Source organism: Hyaena hyaena, unplaced genomic scaffold, assembly GCF_003009895.1.
Source record: "Hyaena hyaena isolate Hyena2069 unplaced genomic scaffold, ASM300989v1 scaffold_909, whole genome shotgun sequence".
NCBI lineage: Eukaryota > Metazoa > Chordata > Mammalia > Carnivora > Hyaenidae > Hyaena > Hyaena hyaena.
This window is the reverse complement of record NW_024081534.1, coordinates 41,332-54,040: the sequence shown is the minus strand read 5'-3', so window position 1 is coordinate 54,040 and position 12,709 is coordinate 41,332. Positions and strand designations below refer to the sequence as shown.

Here is a 12,709-nt window from a genome sequence, read left to right as displayed (position 1 = left end):
TCTCTGCCCTTCTCTCGTACAAAAGACTAGGGCAAGTTGTTTGGTTTTTTTTTTTTTTAATCTTTTAAGTGTTTTTGTACAAAAGAATGTAGTCCCCCCCCCCTTTTTTTGCATTTTTAAAACACCAGTGGGGGAGGGATGCAACAAGTAACAAAAAAGATATTTTTATAACATTATTTTCCCTGTTTAGAAAGAAGGAAAAAAAAAATCATTCCAAAAGTACTTAAAAGTCCAAAGATGAAACAGTTCCATTTTCTTGCCTAAAAGGCTAGCCGTGTTACTCTTCACTGGCCCAAGTTCACGGTTACAGAAAGATTGGGCCAGGCTTGTGGGCACGTGGCCTAAACAAAAAAGTAGAAGCATCAGAGGCTTCCAACCCCCGCGCCACAGAGCTGCTGTGGCCAAGGAGGTCCTTCCCTGAGCCGGAAGGGATGGGCGCAGCAGCGTTCCACACCCAGGGCACAGGCTGGCAGGGCCCTGGACGCCCCACCTCTGCTTTCATTCCCTTTCCAGAAGGTTTTAGGGGGGGTAGGGCTGGGTGGGGGATGGTCGACATGCCTGGGAAGAAAGTGCAACATACTTAGAAGTACCAGTAGTGGGAAACACCTTGGAAGAAAAGCTCTGGCTTTTACTGCGAGCGGGAGAAGACAGCCCTGGGGGAGGCCTCTCTACAAGTGAGCAGACTTCCTCTCCTGGAGCCCCTGTGACACATGCGGTCCCAGTCACTTTCCCTTTTCGACGGACGAGACTTCCCACCACGTGCGGACTAATGACCAGGAGGCCCCAGTCCGGGGCCCAGTTCCAGCCATAAGGTCACTCCCATGCCACAACGTTCCTCTAAGCGAGAAGGAAACTCTCCCCACCCTCAGTCCCGGAGGTGGGAGAAGGGCTGCAACCTCTCCAGGCTCAGAGCAAATGGCAACAATACTTGGACTGCAGGGTAGTTCCAAGCAGCAAGGAATCCCATCCAGATTCTCACGGAGACCCCTGCAGGGTGCAGAGTCACGGCAGGAAAGCAATCAAACCTTGTATAAATAATGTTTCTTGCCTTTTTTTTTTTTTTAATTAAAGAAATCCAGTGTCTCAAAAACTTGTGAAAATGTGTTTAAAAATGTCAGGGAGCCTGCCACACTTTTTTGCTCACTGTAACTATCCTATTCGTACCTTCTGACACCAAGAGATAGTGTGACGGCCTCCTTTGCGCAGGCCCCGTTATTTTACCTCTGTCGTGTAGCTGTACCTCTCTAGAGGAAAAACAATAGGAGAAAAAGGAAAGGCCTTTCTGCTAGTGAGAAGAGAATGCAAATCCAAAGCAAACTGGAAAGCAAGAGCAATAGAAGGGCGGGCTGAGAGACTGGAGTGGGCACTGCTTTAAGAAATCTGGCTGAGTACGCTTTGGTTTGGGGGACTGAAGGAGCGGCTGGGCATTTAAAGTGCAATCACATTGGCAATAAGTGATCGTCCCTTTCTTCTGACTCGTCCCCCAGCTGATCATCCCCCACACCACGATATGCAGCAGGCACATTTCGGGGTTTAGAACGGCACACAAAGTCACAACCGTCCTGTAGAGAGAAGCAAAGGAAGCAAATGATGATCGGGAACAACCAACTTAAAGGCGAGGCAAAATGTACCCACGGGCCAAGAACGTGGCAAGAACTAGGTTTCTTCAGGGACGATGATGAGAAAATCTACAGGCTCTAAGGCCCAGCCTAAACAGAATTTAGTGCTCAGCGGAGGAAAATCCTAACTGCGTCTCATCTTCTCACCATGTAGGCCCCTGAAAGGCTTTACCAGACAGGATCCTAAGTCTAAGCAGCAGTGTTCTTCCAGCCACGTCTTTGGCAAAGGCCAGGCCCTGAGATGCTACGCCACTCACGACTTTACCTAGGGCCAGCGGGTATGCTGGGCTTGCTTTGCTGGGGCTGTTATGGCTTTAGCACCTGAAGTCCCGGGTCCAAGAAACCCCTCAGTCTGGCTAAACTGAGTTGGCTGGTTACTCAGTCTTGTCCGTGGGCTAAAGACTCAGCCAGCAGCCCTGGTACTTACTGCAACCAGGTTGCCAAGATCTTGCCAGAAGGCGAGGTGAGGAAACTGCTCCATTCCCTTGGCGCCCACCACCAGGCGCTGGTACAGGAACCCCCCGATGACATAGACTGCGACCAGGGACGCAAACCTGTTGAGGAACAAAGACCTCTCTACTTCAAGGCCAAGGAAGAGTAAAACCCCAGTATTAGAGATGACCTTTATATTCCTTAGCTGTTTCCTAGTCTCTACTCTGTAAAAATCAGGGGGGGGGGGAAGAGAGAGCAGCTAGCTTCTTTAAAAAGCCAATTAGCAGTGTCTAAAAATAAAAGGCTCAGGAAAAAAGACGACCTTGGTGCATGACTCTCACTTAAGGCCTAGAGTAGTTACAGATCTACAGCTCCATTTCTGTCAAAGTTCTGCTCATCTAATGGGATCGACTTAGAAACTGTCCAGGCCTCCTGTAAGGGAGCTAAAAAAGCACCTCCAAATGCTAATACTCAGTAGGTGCGAAACATTAAATCTCATTTTTTAAGGTACTTGCACAGTCCGAGTTTAAAGAGGAATTTCATGCAGAGCTTCCCCCCTCTAATCATAATACAGTGCGTGCTCGCCCGTGTGCCTGTGCGCGCGCACACAATTTGTGTCTAAACAGCACCAAGTGATTGAGTCGAAAGGGAAAAAGGTGCCGTTTGGAAGGACAAAGGAAAAGGCACTCACGTGACTAGTAAGATGGAGCCCACGCTGAGGCGGGAGATCTCTGGGGAGCAGGCCAGGCTGCTGTCCATCTCAAAGAGGTAGAAACAGTCTTGGACTTTGCTGCGCTCCTCCGACACAGGGGTAAAGCTGTCCTGATGAAGAAAGGCCAGAACACAACACGTATGTGGTGAACTGTTTCCTTCAGACTATGGTTTAAAAAAAAACAACAAACCCCACACGCCAAGACAACTGCTCGCTCTCGGTTCAATAACCTATGTTCCACCCACGACAGGGGAAGGCAGGTGTCTGCAAAGCAAGGAAAAACCGCACTTCCAACCCATCCCAGCGTATCCTGTCCCCTCTGGAGAACAACCCCCACCCTCAGCTTAGGTCAGTCCCATCCCCGGCTCTCTAGGCCCGCGTGCCCTGGACGCCTCACCGCCAGGGTGTGTCGATTGCAGGAGATCATCACCACCGCACGGCGCTGCTCCATGCCGCAGTGCCTGTCGTATTCATCGCCCCCTTTATAGATGAGCATGATCCAATTACCTGCGAGAGATAAGGAAAGTGGAGCTTTGCGGCGGGGGGGGGGGGGGGGGGGGGGGAAGCAGAGGCGGGCCTAGGTACTACGGGAGGAAGGAGACAAGAAGTTCAGTGATACTGGTGTTAATGGGAATAACCCTTATCGCTGTGGGCTCTGAGCACCAAATACCAAGCTACAGCCTGCTTCTTGCTAACAGCTTGGTGTTCCCTTAAGACAGCTGAGAATCAGATAGTCGTATAATAACCTTAGTTTCCCACAATTAAAGGCAGGCGACTGATAGTGCAAAAACACGTACGACCCACGCTGTAGCAATGATTCACAGTTTCTGAACACCTGCTAACACTGAAAGAAGTGGTTCCATAAAATTGTTAGGTGGCAGGGGAAGCCTAAGATTTAAAATTAGCCACAGATAAATTCAAATGGATGATTTATGGAAAGAGCCTAAATGTCCACAACTGACAAATGGATCAAGAAGATGTGGTTTATCTATACAATGCAATACTACATGGCAATGAGAAAGAATGAAATCTGGCCATGTGTGGCAGCATGGATGGAACTCAAGGATGTTATGCTGAGCGAAATAAGTCAGGCAGAGAAGGACAGATACCATATGTTTTCACTTATAGGTGGAACAGGCGTAACTTAACAGAAGACCTAGGGGGAAGAGAAGGGGAAAAAATAGTTGGGGAGAGGGAGAGAGGCAAACCATGAGAGACTCTTGAAAGCTGAGAAAAAACTGAGGGCTGATGGGGGTGGGGGAGAGGGAGGGGTGATGGGCATGGAGGAGGGCACTTATTGGAATGAGCACTGGAAACCAAGTTGACAATAAACTATGAAAGAAAACAAAAACAAAAACGTTAAATGGATGATTTAAAAACAATTTTTTAAAATGTTTATTTATGAGAGAGAGAGAGACAGACAGACAGAGTGTGAGCAGGGGAGGGACAGAGACAGAGAGGGAGACACAGCTCCACGCTCCAGGCTGTCAGCACAGAGCCCAATGTGGGGCTTGGAACTCCTAAACCACGAGATCATGACCTGAGCTAGAGTCAGACATTTAATCGACTGAGCCACCGAGGTGCCCCTATTTTTTAAAGTTTAGTTATTTATTTTGAGAGGGAAAGAAAGGCACCACAAGTGAGGGAGGGGCAGAGAGAGATAATCTGAAGCAAGGTCCGCACTGTCAGTGCCGACCCCTATGCTGGGCTCAAACTCATGAACTGTGAGATCATGACCTGAGCCGAAATCAAGAGTTGGACACTTAATGGACTGAGCCACCTGGGCGCCCTGCCATTTCTTCTTTAATATTTACTACGGTCAAATTTCTTTTGCAAAACATCCTCTGATTTATCAGGTGAACAAGGTAAAAGATTCTGCTTCCAATTTTGCATACAAAAACCACAAGAAGATGAAATAACTTTTCAAAGTCACAGGATAAGTAAACATGAGCTGGATCGAAAATCCAGTCGTCCAGCCACTAGCCCCAAACTCTTGATGTTATTTTACCATATTACTGATAGGAGCAAATACCTGCACTGGAAAATACAGTCATCTGCTTAAGGGAGGGACTCAGACTACGTGCTCAAAGAGCCCTTTGCAGCAATATGATTATATAACTTTTGAGAAACATTATCACAAGTTGGTGGGCAAGTTTTTGTACACTGGTTCACCAAAAGGCTTAACTTAATCTCTTTAACTGGCAAAGTTGGACTATTTCTTTCTTTTTTTTTTTTTTAAATGTCTTTATTTTGAGAGACAGAGACAGAGAGGAAGCAGGGAAGGGTCAGAGAGATTGGGGACACAAAATCTGAAGCAGGTTCCAGGCTCTGAGCTGTCAGCACAGAGCCCGACGCGGGGCTCAAACCCACGAACCGTGAGATTATGACCTGAGCCGAAGTCGAACACTTAACTGACTGAGCCACCTAGGCGCCCCAAAGTTGGACTATTTCAATGAGGAATGGTCATGGTTGGTATTTTCATGCCGAGCATGAAAAACGCATTAAGCTACAGAATCCCAGCTAGATTCTTCTTTTTGCATAAGCTTTTCATTAATGTTAAACAAACACCAAATGGTCCCGAGACAGGGCTCCGGGGGGGCCGGGGAACTGGGTATCCTGTGCTTTACAGTCTTGGGTGAGCTGAAGCCCACATGCCGCAGGACACCCTGAAGACGCTGGTAAGGACTGACATGTACATACAGGACTGTCAGAGGGACTGACTTGGGGTCAATGAATCAACAGGGAGACTTACTTCCATTGAAGATGTGGGTCTCGTTGAGTCTCCCTACCACCATCTCCTTCCCGTTACTTTTATTGATCTGCACCAGGCCTGCCCCAGAGGTACGGTTGCCAGCTTCTCGGCACACCCTGAACATGTAGATATACGTGTCGGGGCCCTGGCCCACGGTGCTCTCAAAGCTGCAAGGCCGAGTGCGGAGACAGAAGAGGAACGTTACTGGCTATCAGCCATAGGACAAGCAGCCCGTCCCCCTGAAAGTATGATCAGCTTATTTATTTCATGTCACAACTAAACATAATAGAGAATAGCATTTGTTGCATCGTGAGATATCCATGGATCATGAAATATCCACGTAATAGTGAATTATATTTACCGAATCATGAAACAGTTCTAATTGTTGAGGATGACTGATTAAAACACAACACCCAAGACAGCTAGCTAGTCTAGAACACCTGTTCTAGATTATGCTAGAGTGTTAGTTGCTATCTCCCTGTGAATAAAGATCTGTGTTTGTAGGAAGTATCCCTTGGTCCCTTGTTCCTTGAAGATCATTTTCAGATTTATATACCTGAAGATTCCTAACACTTAAGACGATGTGTATAGGCCTCAAGGTTCATCTGATTCTTCCAAAGTCCCATTAAACAGAGATATCAAATAATGCTTTTTAATTCCTACAAGCTGGTCTCTTGGATCCAGTCTTGGAAACAGCTACTCTTCTGCATAAGAGAACTGCACCTTGCCAGTAAAACCTTGGCTGAGAATTTGCTTTCTATCATTAAAAAATAAAAGGGCAAGCTATCATAGCCAGATGATTCTACTGAAGTGCAAGTTAGAACTGTCTCCTAAAGGAGGTTATTATACACGTATTCACTCCACACAGAGTAGTGATTCGGTAATAAAGTCGGTAAGTGGAGGGGACGATTCTTTACCTTTTGTTATACAGCGGCTGCAGCCTCTTCAGCAGTGCTAACTCTGTCTCTGACTCTTTACCCTTTGCTCCTACCAGGTCGCAGGTTTTTTCTTCCGTCTGCCAGGATTCTCTTACCGCCACGGCCAGGAGCAGTGGCAGGAGCAGTGCGGTCCTCCAGCAGTGGGAGAAGGGGAACATCCTTCCGGGAGAGGGTGTGTGAGGGTGTGTGCGTCGAGGAAGCGGGATAGGGTCAGGAGAGAAGGGAAGAGGTAAAGCACAGGAATGTATAATAAGTGCATGTGGTTTTGTTTTCACCCTTTTATCTCCCATCCATCGCTTATTTTACACTAGTCGGTCTTCCTCATTACCAGGAAACTGGGGTTTATTTTCTTGTGTCTGTTTCAAGTTTTTGGCCTCTATCCACTATTTTTCCCTGTCCTTTAATATTGAGAATTGGATTCTTAATCTCTAGGTTTTTTTCTCTTTTTAAAACTTATTCTGAAAGTCTGTTCCAAGCTGACTCCCTTGCCTGACCCCATAGCTCACCTCCTGTCCTGCCTGGGTGCCTTCAGGAAAGGGGTACACCGTGCACTCAGCAAAGAGGACGGCACTGGCCTTGGGGAAGAGTCAGTGTCTACAGATCGCTGTTGAGGATTTCTGCAAGGTATGCAGAAAACAAGACTGTCTCAATTTCCTAGGCAATTTTACCAACTCCTCAGCTCTACAGAGAAAGGCATATTTTCCATCCTAGAAGCCGTCAGAAAGACCAACCAATGGCCTAGGGAATACCTAGCCAGCACTGAGGCATGGTGGTGTGATTATTCGGAATGTACGAGATTCTTTGGCATTTGTAACCAATAGTACATCTCAATATCTTTGGGCCAAGAGCACCTGTAACAGGAAATGCATACATACATGTAATGCATACATACATGTAACTTTCTGTTTCTTTCACAGCTGAGTCCTTCACAACAAACTTTGGGGGTCAGAAGATGGAAAGGAAGGAACAAAAAGGAGTTACTTAATCATGACAACCTAGGTGGAGACACCCTTGCTTCCTTACTATTTTGTGAAAAGTGAGATTGCGATATCTCATATTTAAACTTTAATACTGGTTCATAAACACTGCTTCCGGGGCGCCTGGGTGGCTTAGCTGGTTAAGTGTGCAACTCTTGCTCTTGGCTCAGGTCATGATCTTGCAGTCATGAGAGGGAGCCCCATGCCGGGCTCTGCACTGATGTGGAGCCTGCTTGGGATTCTTGCTCTCTCTCTCTCAAAATAAACAAACAAAAACTTAAAAAAAAAACAAAAAACAAAAAACAAAACAAACCTGCTTTAACTTGCGGGCCTCCCTAAGATAACACTCAAATTTTAACTTAACATTCGATAAAGTCCAGTTGAAAGTTATTGAGAAAGATGTAAAAACAAAGAAAGAGTCTTAAATAGTTTGAGTCCTAACTTCTCCTAACAATAGTCAGGAGCATTCAATAGTCTTTGTTCATATTCACCGGAAGAATGATGAATGGAGATCAACACAGCCAGAGCACCTAAAACTTGACATTTACCTGCTTTGATGTCTCATGTCTGAAAAAATATTTAGTCATGTGAATTATAGGAAGAAGAAAATTCACTAGGTCAGAGAGAGAGAGTGGTTTGAAGAAGTCTTCCAAAACCCACCACAGGCTCCGCATGTCACAAATCCCAAGATTTTCTAAATATCCAGTATACTTGTCTTTGTATACTCCAAATTGCTGGCCATTCTTGGGAATCACTGAGTCACTTGCCAATTCACCTGCTCCTTGTACTGTTCTGGGAATGGAAACACATGGCTTCATTTCCCAGCCTCCTTTTCTCAAATCCATCCTCACACTCAGGACATTCGGATTTACCCCCGCAGACGACTTCACTCTGGTATTCATTACGAGTTAATGATCGTTCAGGCCATTGCTACTTGTTAATTTCCTGTCACTGTTGTGATGGAAAGATTTAATTCTTCCACACTTTACTCACTTATAATAGCAGGCTTCCATACCACAAGTCTGAACTTTGGTTAATACTAGGCAGAATTTAATGGGTACCAAGTAGTTTAAAAAGAGGAAAATGGAAGCTCTGAGTCCTGAATTCTCTCCACTCCCCGAAACAAACTTCCATTTGGCCTTCTGTTCTCTACATTCCACCCGGGCAACAAATGCTGGGGAAGTTGTCTTCTCTCTCTGACTCTGTATTATTTCCAACATCAACTCACTATAGTAATATTAATAAAATGTTTCCATAGAATAATTATCACCAGCCATAAAGTCTGAGGCCCCCATAAACGCATTTAAAGCACCAATCAGAAACTTTGAACAGAGTGCTGGCCTTCCATGGTCAAAAGTATTATCACGCATTAACTAATTATTCCTTACAAAAACTCTATGCAGTGAATACCATTATTGTCTTTATTTTACAGATGACACACAGCTAGTGGAGTGAACCAGAAAGTCTGACTCCAGAGCTCATGGCTGACACTTGACCACATGTTCACAGTATCTGCTTTCACAGTAGTTTTGGGGGGATCAGAATAGGCAGCCAAAGCTTTGCTTTCTTTCTGACAAAGCAGGGGGAAGTGACTCCTCACACAGCTCAGAGGATGGACTAAAGAACCCAAACCTCAAGCTCCTGCTTTCCCTAAGTTCATTGCTCAACACACTCAGTGACCAGCTGAGTTCTTAAAAAGCGATTAAGAGACTTTTTATGGGACTGACTCCACAGGCCATTTTCCTTATATGGTCTCAGGATCTAATTTCAAATTTCAACATTTTGGACTTGGGAGACTTTTTTCCCCAGGACCAGTTTTCTGGAGGGATGCTCACACAGAAAGAAGGCTGTGTTCTTTGGCCTCCAAGTCAGTTCCTTATCTGTTAACAGTTAATGATTTCTTTTCTCAAATTAGGACAAAGAGTCTTACAAAACTGGTAGAGGATACAGGGTTAAACACCCTGGGGTCTGCAACAGTTGAGTTGAACTGTCTTTCATTTGCTCATTGGTTTCAGAAATTAGGGTGGCACTAAACGTTTATTATTCTCTTTTCTGCTCAACGTTTATCTGTGTGTTTGAGCTGCTTCTCTTCGATTCAGTGGCAAGGTGTTTTATCGAGATTATGTTTCTTCTTCTTCACAACCCAGAAAAGCAGGTATAATTTCTCCCATTGTACAGATGAGGAAACGGATGTTTGCAGAGGTTACATGATCTGTGCTAGGTTGTACAAGTATTAAACATGCGTGAAACTGGTGGGACAACTTGGAGAATTCATGGCACAAAGCTATTTGCTGGTACAGACGTGAAAAAATTTATTAGGAAGAGTATAAAATCCAAGGGCTGCAAAGTTCCCTTTTAATGTGCTATGATTAAATTCTCAAGGCACGCTAGTTTGCCTAGAGACTTGGGAAATAAAGAACAGGACTTTAAGACTTTGAAAAAAACCCTTTGGTTCTCTTGTTTTAGGACAGATCTATTTCGGTAATGCTGAAAAATCCTCTTCAGTGGGATGACCAATGACTAAAGCAGGAACTGGGAAGCAGTTCACTTCACTGGCCTCTGAACCGCTCTTTCCCACCCTTCAACACCGGCCACGAGCATTTTCCATCGTTCAGTGGAATCTCTACTTTCGGCTGGCCCACTCCTGAGGTGGCGGCCCTTATCTCCCGTCTCCAGCAGCTCACACTGTTATAGAAGGGCAGCCCTCATGCGCTAAGAGGCCCAATGCTGAAAAGCCTTAGAGAAGTCGCTCTGTGTCCCAAGGGCGGAAGCTCTCTACAAACAGAAACACCAGCTAAAGCACGTAGGAGCTTCTCCAGATCCTACTGGCATCCCCTTCAAACTTCTTCCAGCCTTCTAGAAATCCTCGTTCCGTCTTAGTCTCCCGACTTGCCACTGCTCAGGGCCATCTCCTCTCCAAATGATGCCACTTTTAGCTTCCTTCTCGATGTGGGCCAAAAACTCCTCCTACAGGTATCCTGAACCACCTCAAACGGCTCCGTACCTATCGTCCTTCCCTTCCCTGCTTTCCAAACACACGTCAGTTCCCTCTCCGGGCTTGGTGGGTCCTCTCTCCCTCGCTCCCTTCGGGACTCGAACTCCCCGCCCGCACGCCTACGCCTGCGCCTCCTTCCTACACTGGGGCTCCTTAGCTGCATCTCGGGCTGGAAGCTCGGCCAGAGCGGACTTCGCGACCCCGGTCCCGGTCCCGGACGCCGCGGTGCGAGCGCGCACCAGCGCCTGTCCTCCTCCACGCCCCTCGTACTCACGTGTCGCGGGCAAAGCGGGTGGTCAGGGCGCAGAATCCCCGGCTGGACCTCTGTCTGGGGCTGCGAGACAGGGCCCGCGAGCGGCCGGCAGCACACCCCGACCCACCACTCGTGTCAAAGGCCAGCGTCCCCCAAGGCGCCTCGCTGTGCACCACTCCGGGAACCGGAAACAGGAAGCACCAGGCGTCCTCTGGGCAGCTGCTCCTCCCACCAAACCCAGCGGCATGTGACCGCAGAACCATTTCGCCCCTTTCCCCTTCCCGGTCTCCCGGCCGATCCCAGACTCTGATTGGCCAGGCTCCGGGCATTTAGCTCCGCCTTTGTCTTATCAGCTCCAATCCCCACCGAGATTTTCAAGTTGGGGGGGTCCACCTTTTTGGGTCGCCTTTCTACCAATGGGGTCCCAGAGTCCGGCCTCCCGGCCTCTCGGCTCGCGGAGCCACGCGCGGTCACGCGGGGTCACGCGCCAGGCCCGCTCCCCAGGAGGGCCCCACGCGGACAGTACGTGAGAGCGGCGGCGGAAGCGGAAGTCCGGGAAGGGGGCTGTCGGGCGGGCCTCGGCGGGAGCTGTAGTTCCCACCGCAGGTGTCTGCCTCCCCGCCCTTCCCCCGCTCGCTTGCCGCCGGCGAGGGGCGCTGTTTCGCCGTCTGCCGACCCCGCGTCGCGTGAGACCCCGCTCAGCGCCTGGAAAAGAGCGGACCGCGCTTGGGTCGCCAGGGTCCTGGCATTCTTAACGACGCCTTTGTTCTTTATTTCCTTTCCTCAGCTTAGTCCCTTGGGGTCTCGGGTTACCGATACTGTTTTGTGAACAGTGTCATCCCGGCCTCGTGGCATGTGGCGTGAACCCCTGCAACCTGTTCAGTTCACCAAGAGGTCTCTGGGCAGTTTGCGGTCTCGTGGCTCTTTGCGCGATGAACCCTCTGTAACCAGCTCTGCTCTCCTCGTGTCCCGCGTCCCCGGTGTCCTGGGGAAGGAGCAAGTCCGTGTCAGTCTCCGTGCCATCGCCAAGGTCCCCGGTGGTTTCCCTCTTGTCCGTAGGACGCGTCGCTTGTGAGGCCCTGCGCGTTCCCATGCTGTTCTCTCCTGTGACTTCCCGGATCGACGGTCTTCGGGATAAACCATTCCTTCTAAGTGCACACCTGTTGCCCCTCCCTGGTTATAGCGCGTTTTCATTCTACGTTGACTCCTCCCTTGCTTTTGTGTGTCACCCCCCCCCCCCGCCCCCCTTAGCGGATAGACTGGATTTTGGTTCGTCATTCTGCTCTCTAGAGTTAGCACAATGTTTTGAATCCAGTCGTAATAGAAGCTAGTACGTGTGTAGTTCTCTGTTCTAAGTGCTTCCCAACCCCCCCCCCCCCCAAAGCATTTATTTATTTTTGAGAGACCGAGCAAGAGCCGGGGCGGGGCAGAGAGAGAGAGACAGAATCTGAAACAGGCTCCAGGCTCTGAGCTGTCAGCACAGAGCCCGATGCGGGGCTCAAACCCACCAACCGTAAGATCATGACCTGAGCCGAAGTCGGACGCTTAAACGACTGAGCCACCCAGGTACCCCTGTTGTAAGTGCTTTAAGTGGGTACTGAGTCACTTAGTCTTCACAGTAACCTTGAATCTTAAAGCTTGCAGAGGCCAAGTAACTTATCCTGGGTCCCACAGCTATCTGAGTTATGGTGTCAGTATTCAGGTTCCATAATTTAGTCATTAGTTATATATGCATATAATCTTCAGAGTCATGCTCTCAAGTGGTACATTGACTATGTAGGATCCTGTGTTTGTTTATAAATGAGCACATTCAGTTCAGGCAAGGTGGTTATCATGTCTGGGTTGGGTTCAGATAGATGGGTTCTCAAGAAAAAACTAAAAAGGTGAGTTTCTTTTTAATAATAAAAGTAATTTGTAATCAGAAAATACAGAGAACCGCAGAACAAAAACCTATAAATCCACCAAGCAGTTGTGTATCTATCTCCCTCAGGAACGTGTTCTCCATTTCCTTTTTAAAAAACTTTAATATCC

The 12,709-nt window shown here is 47.8% G+C and overlaps 1 protein-coding gene across 2 annotated transcripts; it reads right to left on the bottom strand.

Moving 5' to 3' along the window:
- Positions 1–516: 516 nt before the first annotated feature.
- M6PR (mannose-6-phosphate receptor, cation dependent) lies at positions 517–10,895 on the bottom strand. Of its 2 annotated transcripts, XM_039220643.1 has the most exons (8): positions 10,700–10,895; positions 6,960–7,070; positions 6,433–6,612; positions 5,516–5,682; positions 3,161–3,270; positions 2,743–2,873; positions 2,047–2,173; positions 517–1,562 (listed from the first exon to the last, which is right to left on the bottom strand). In XM_039220643.1, the coding sequence occupies exons 3-8, from the start codon at positions 6,609–6,611 to the stop codon at positions 1,440–1,442; spliced, it is 837 nt and encodes a 278-aa protein (XP_039076574.1). In that variant the 5' UTR covers position 6,612; positions 6,960–7,070; positions 10,700–10,895; the 3' UTR covers positions 517–1,439. The 2 variants fall into 2 exon arrangements, with proteins under 2 accessions (XP_039076574.1, XP_039076575.1); XM_039220644.1 differs by lacking the exon at positions 6,960–7,070 and having other exon boundaries at positions 10,700–10,894.
- Positions 10,896–12,709: the final 1,814 nt, after the last annotated feature.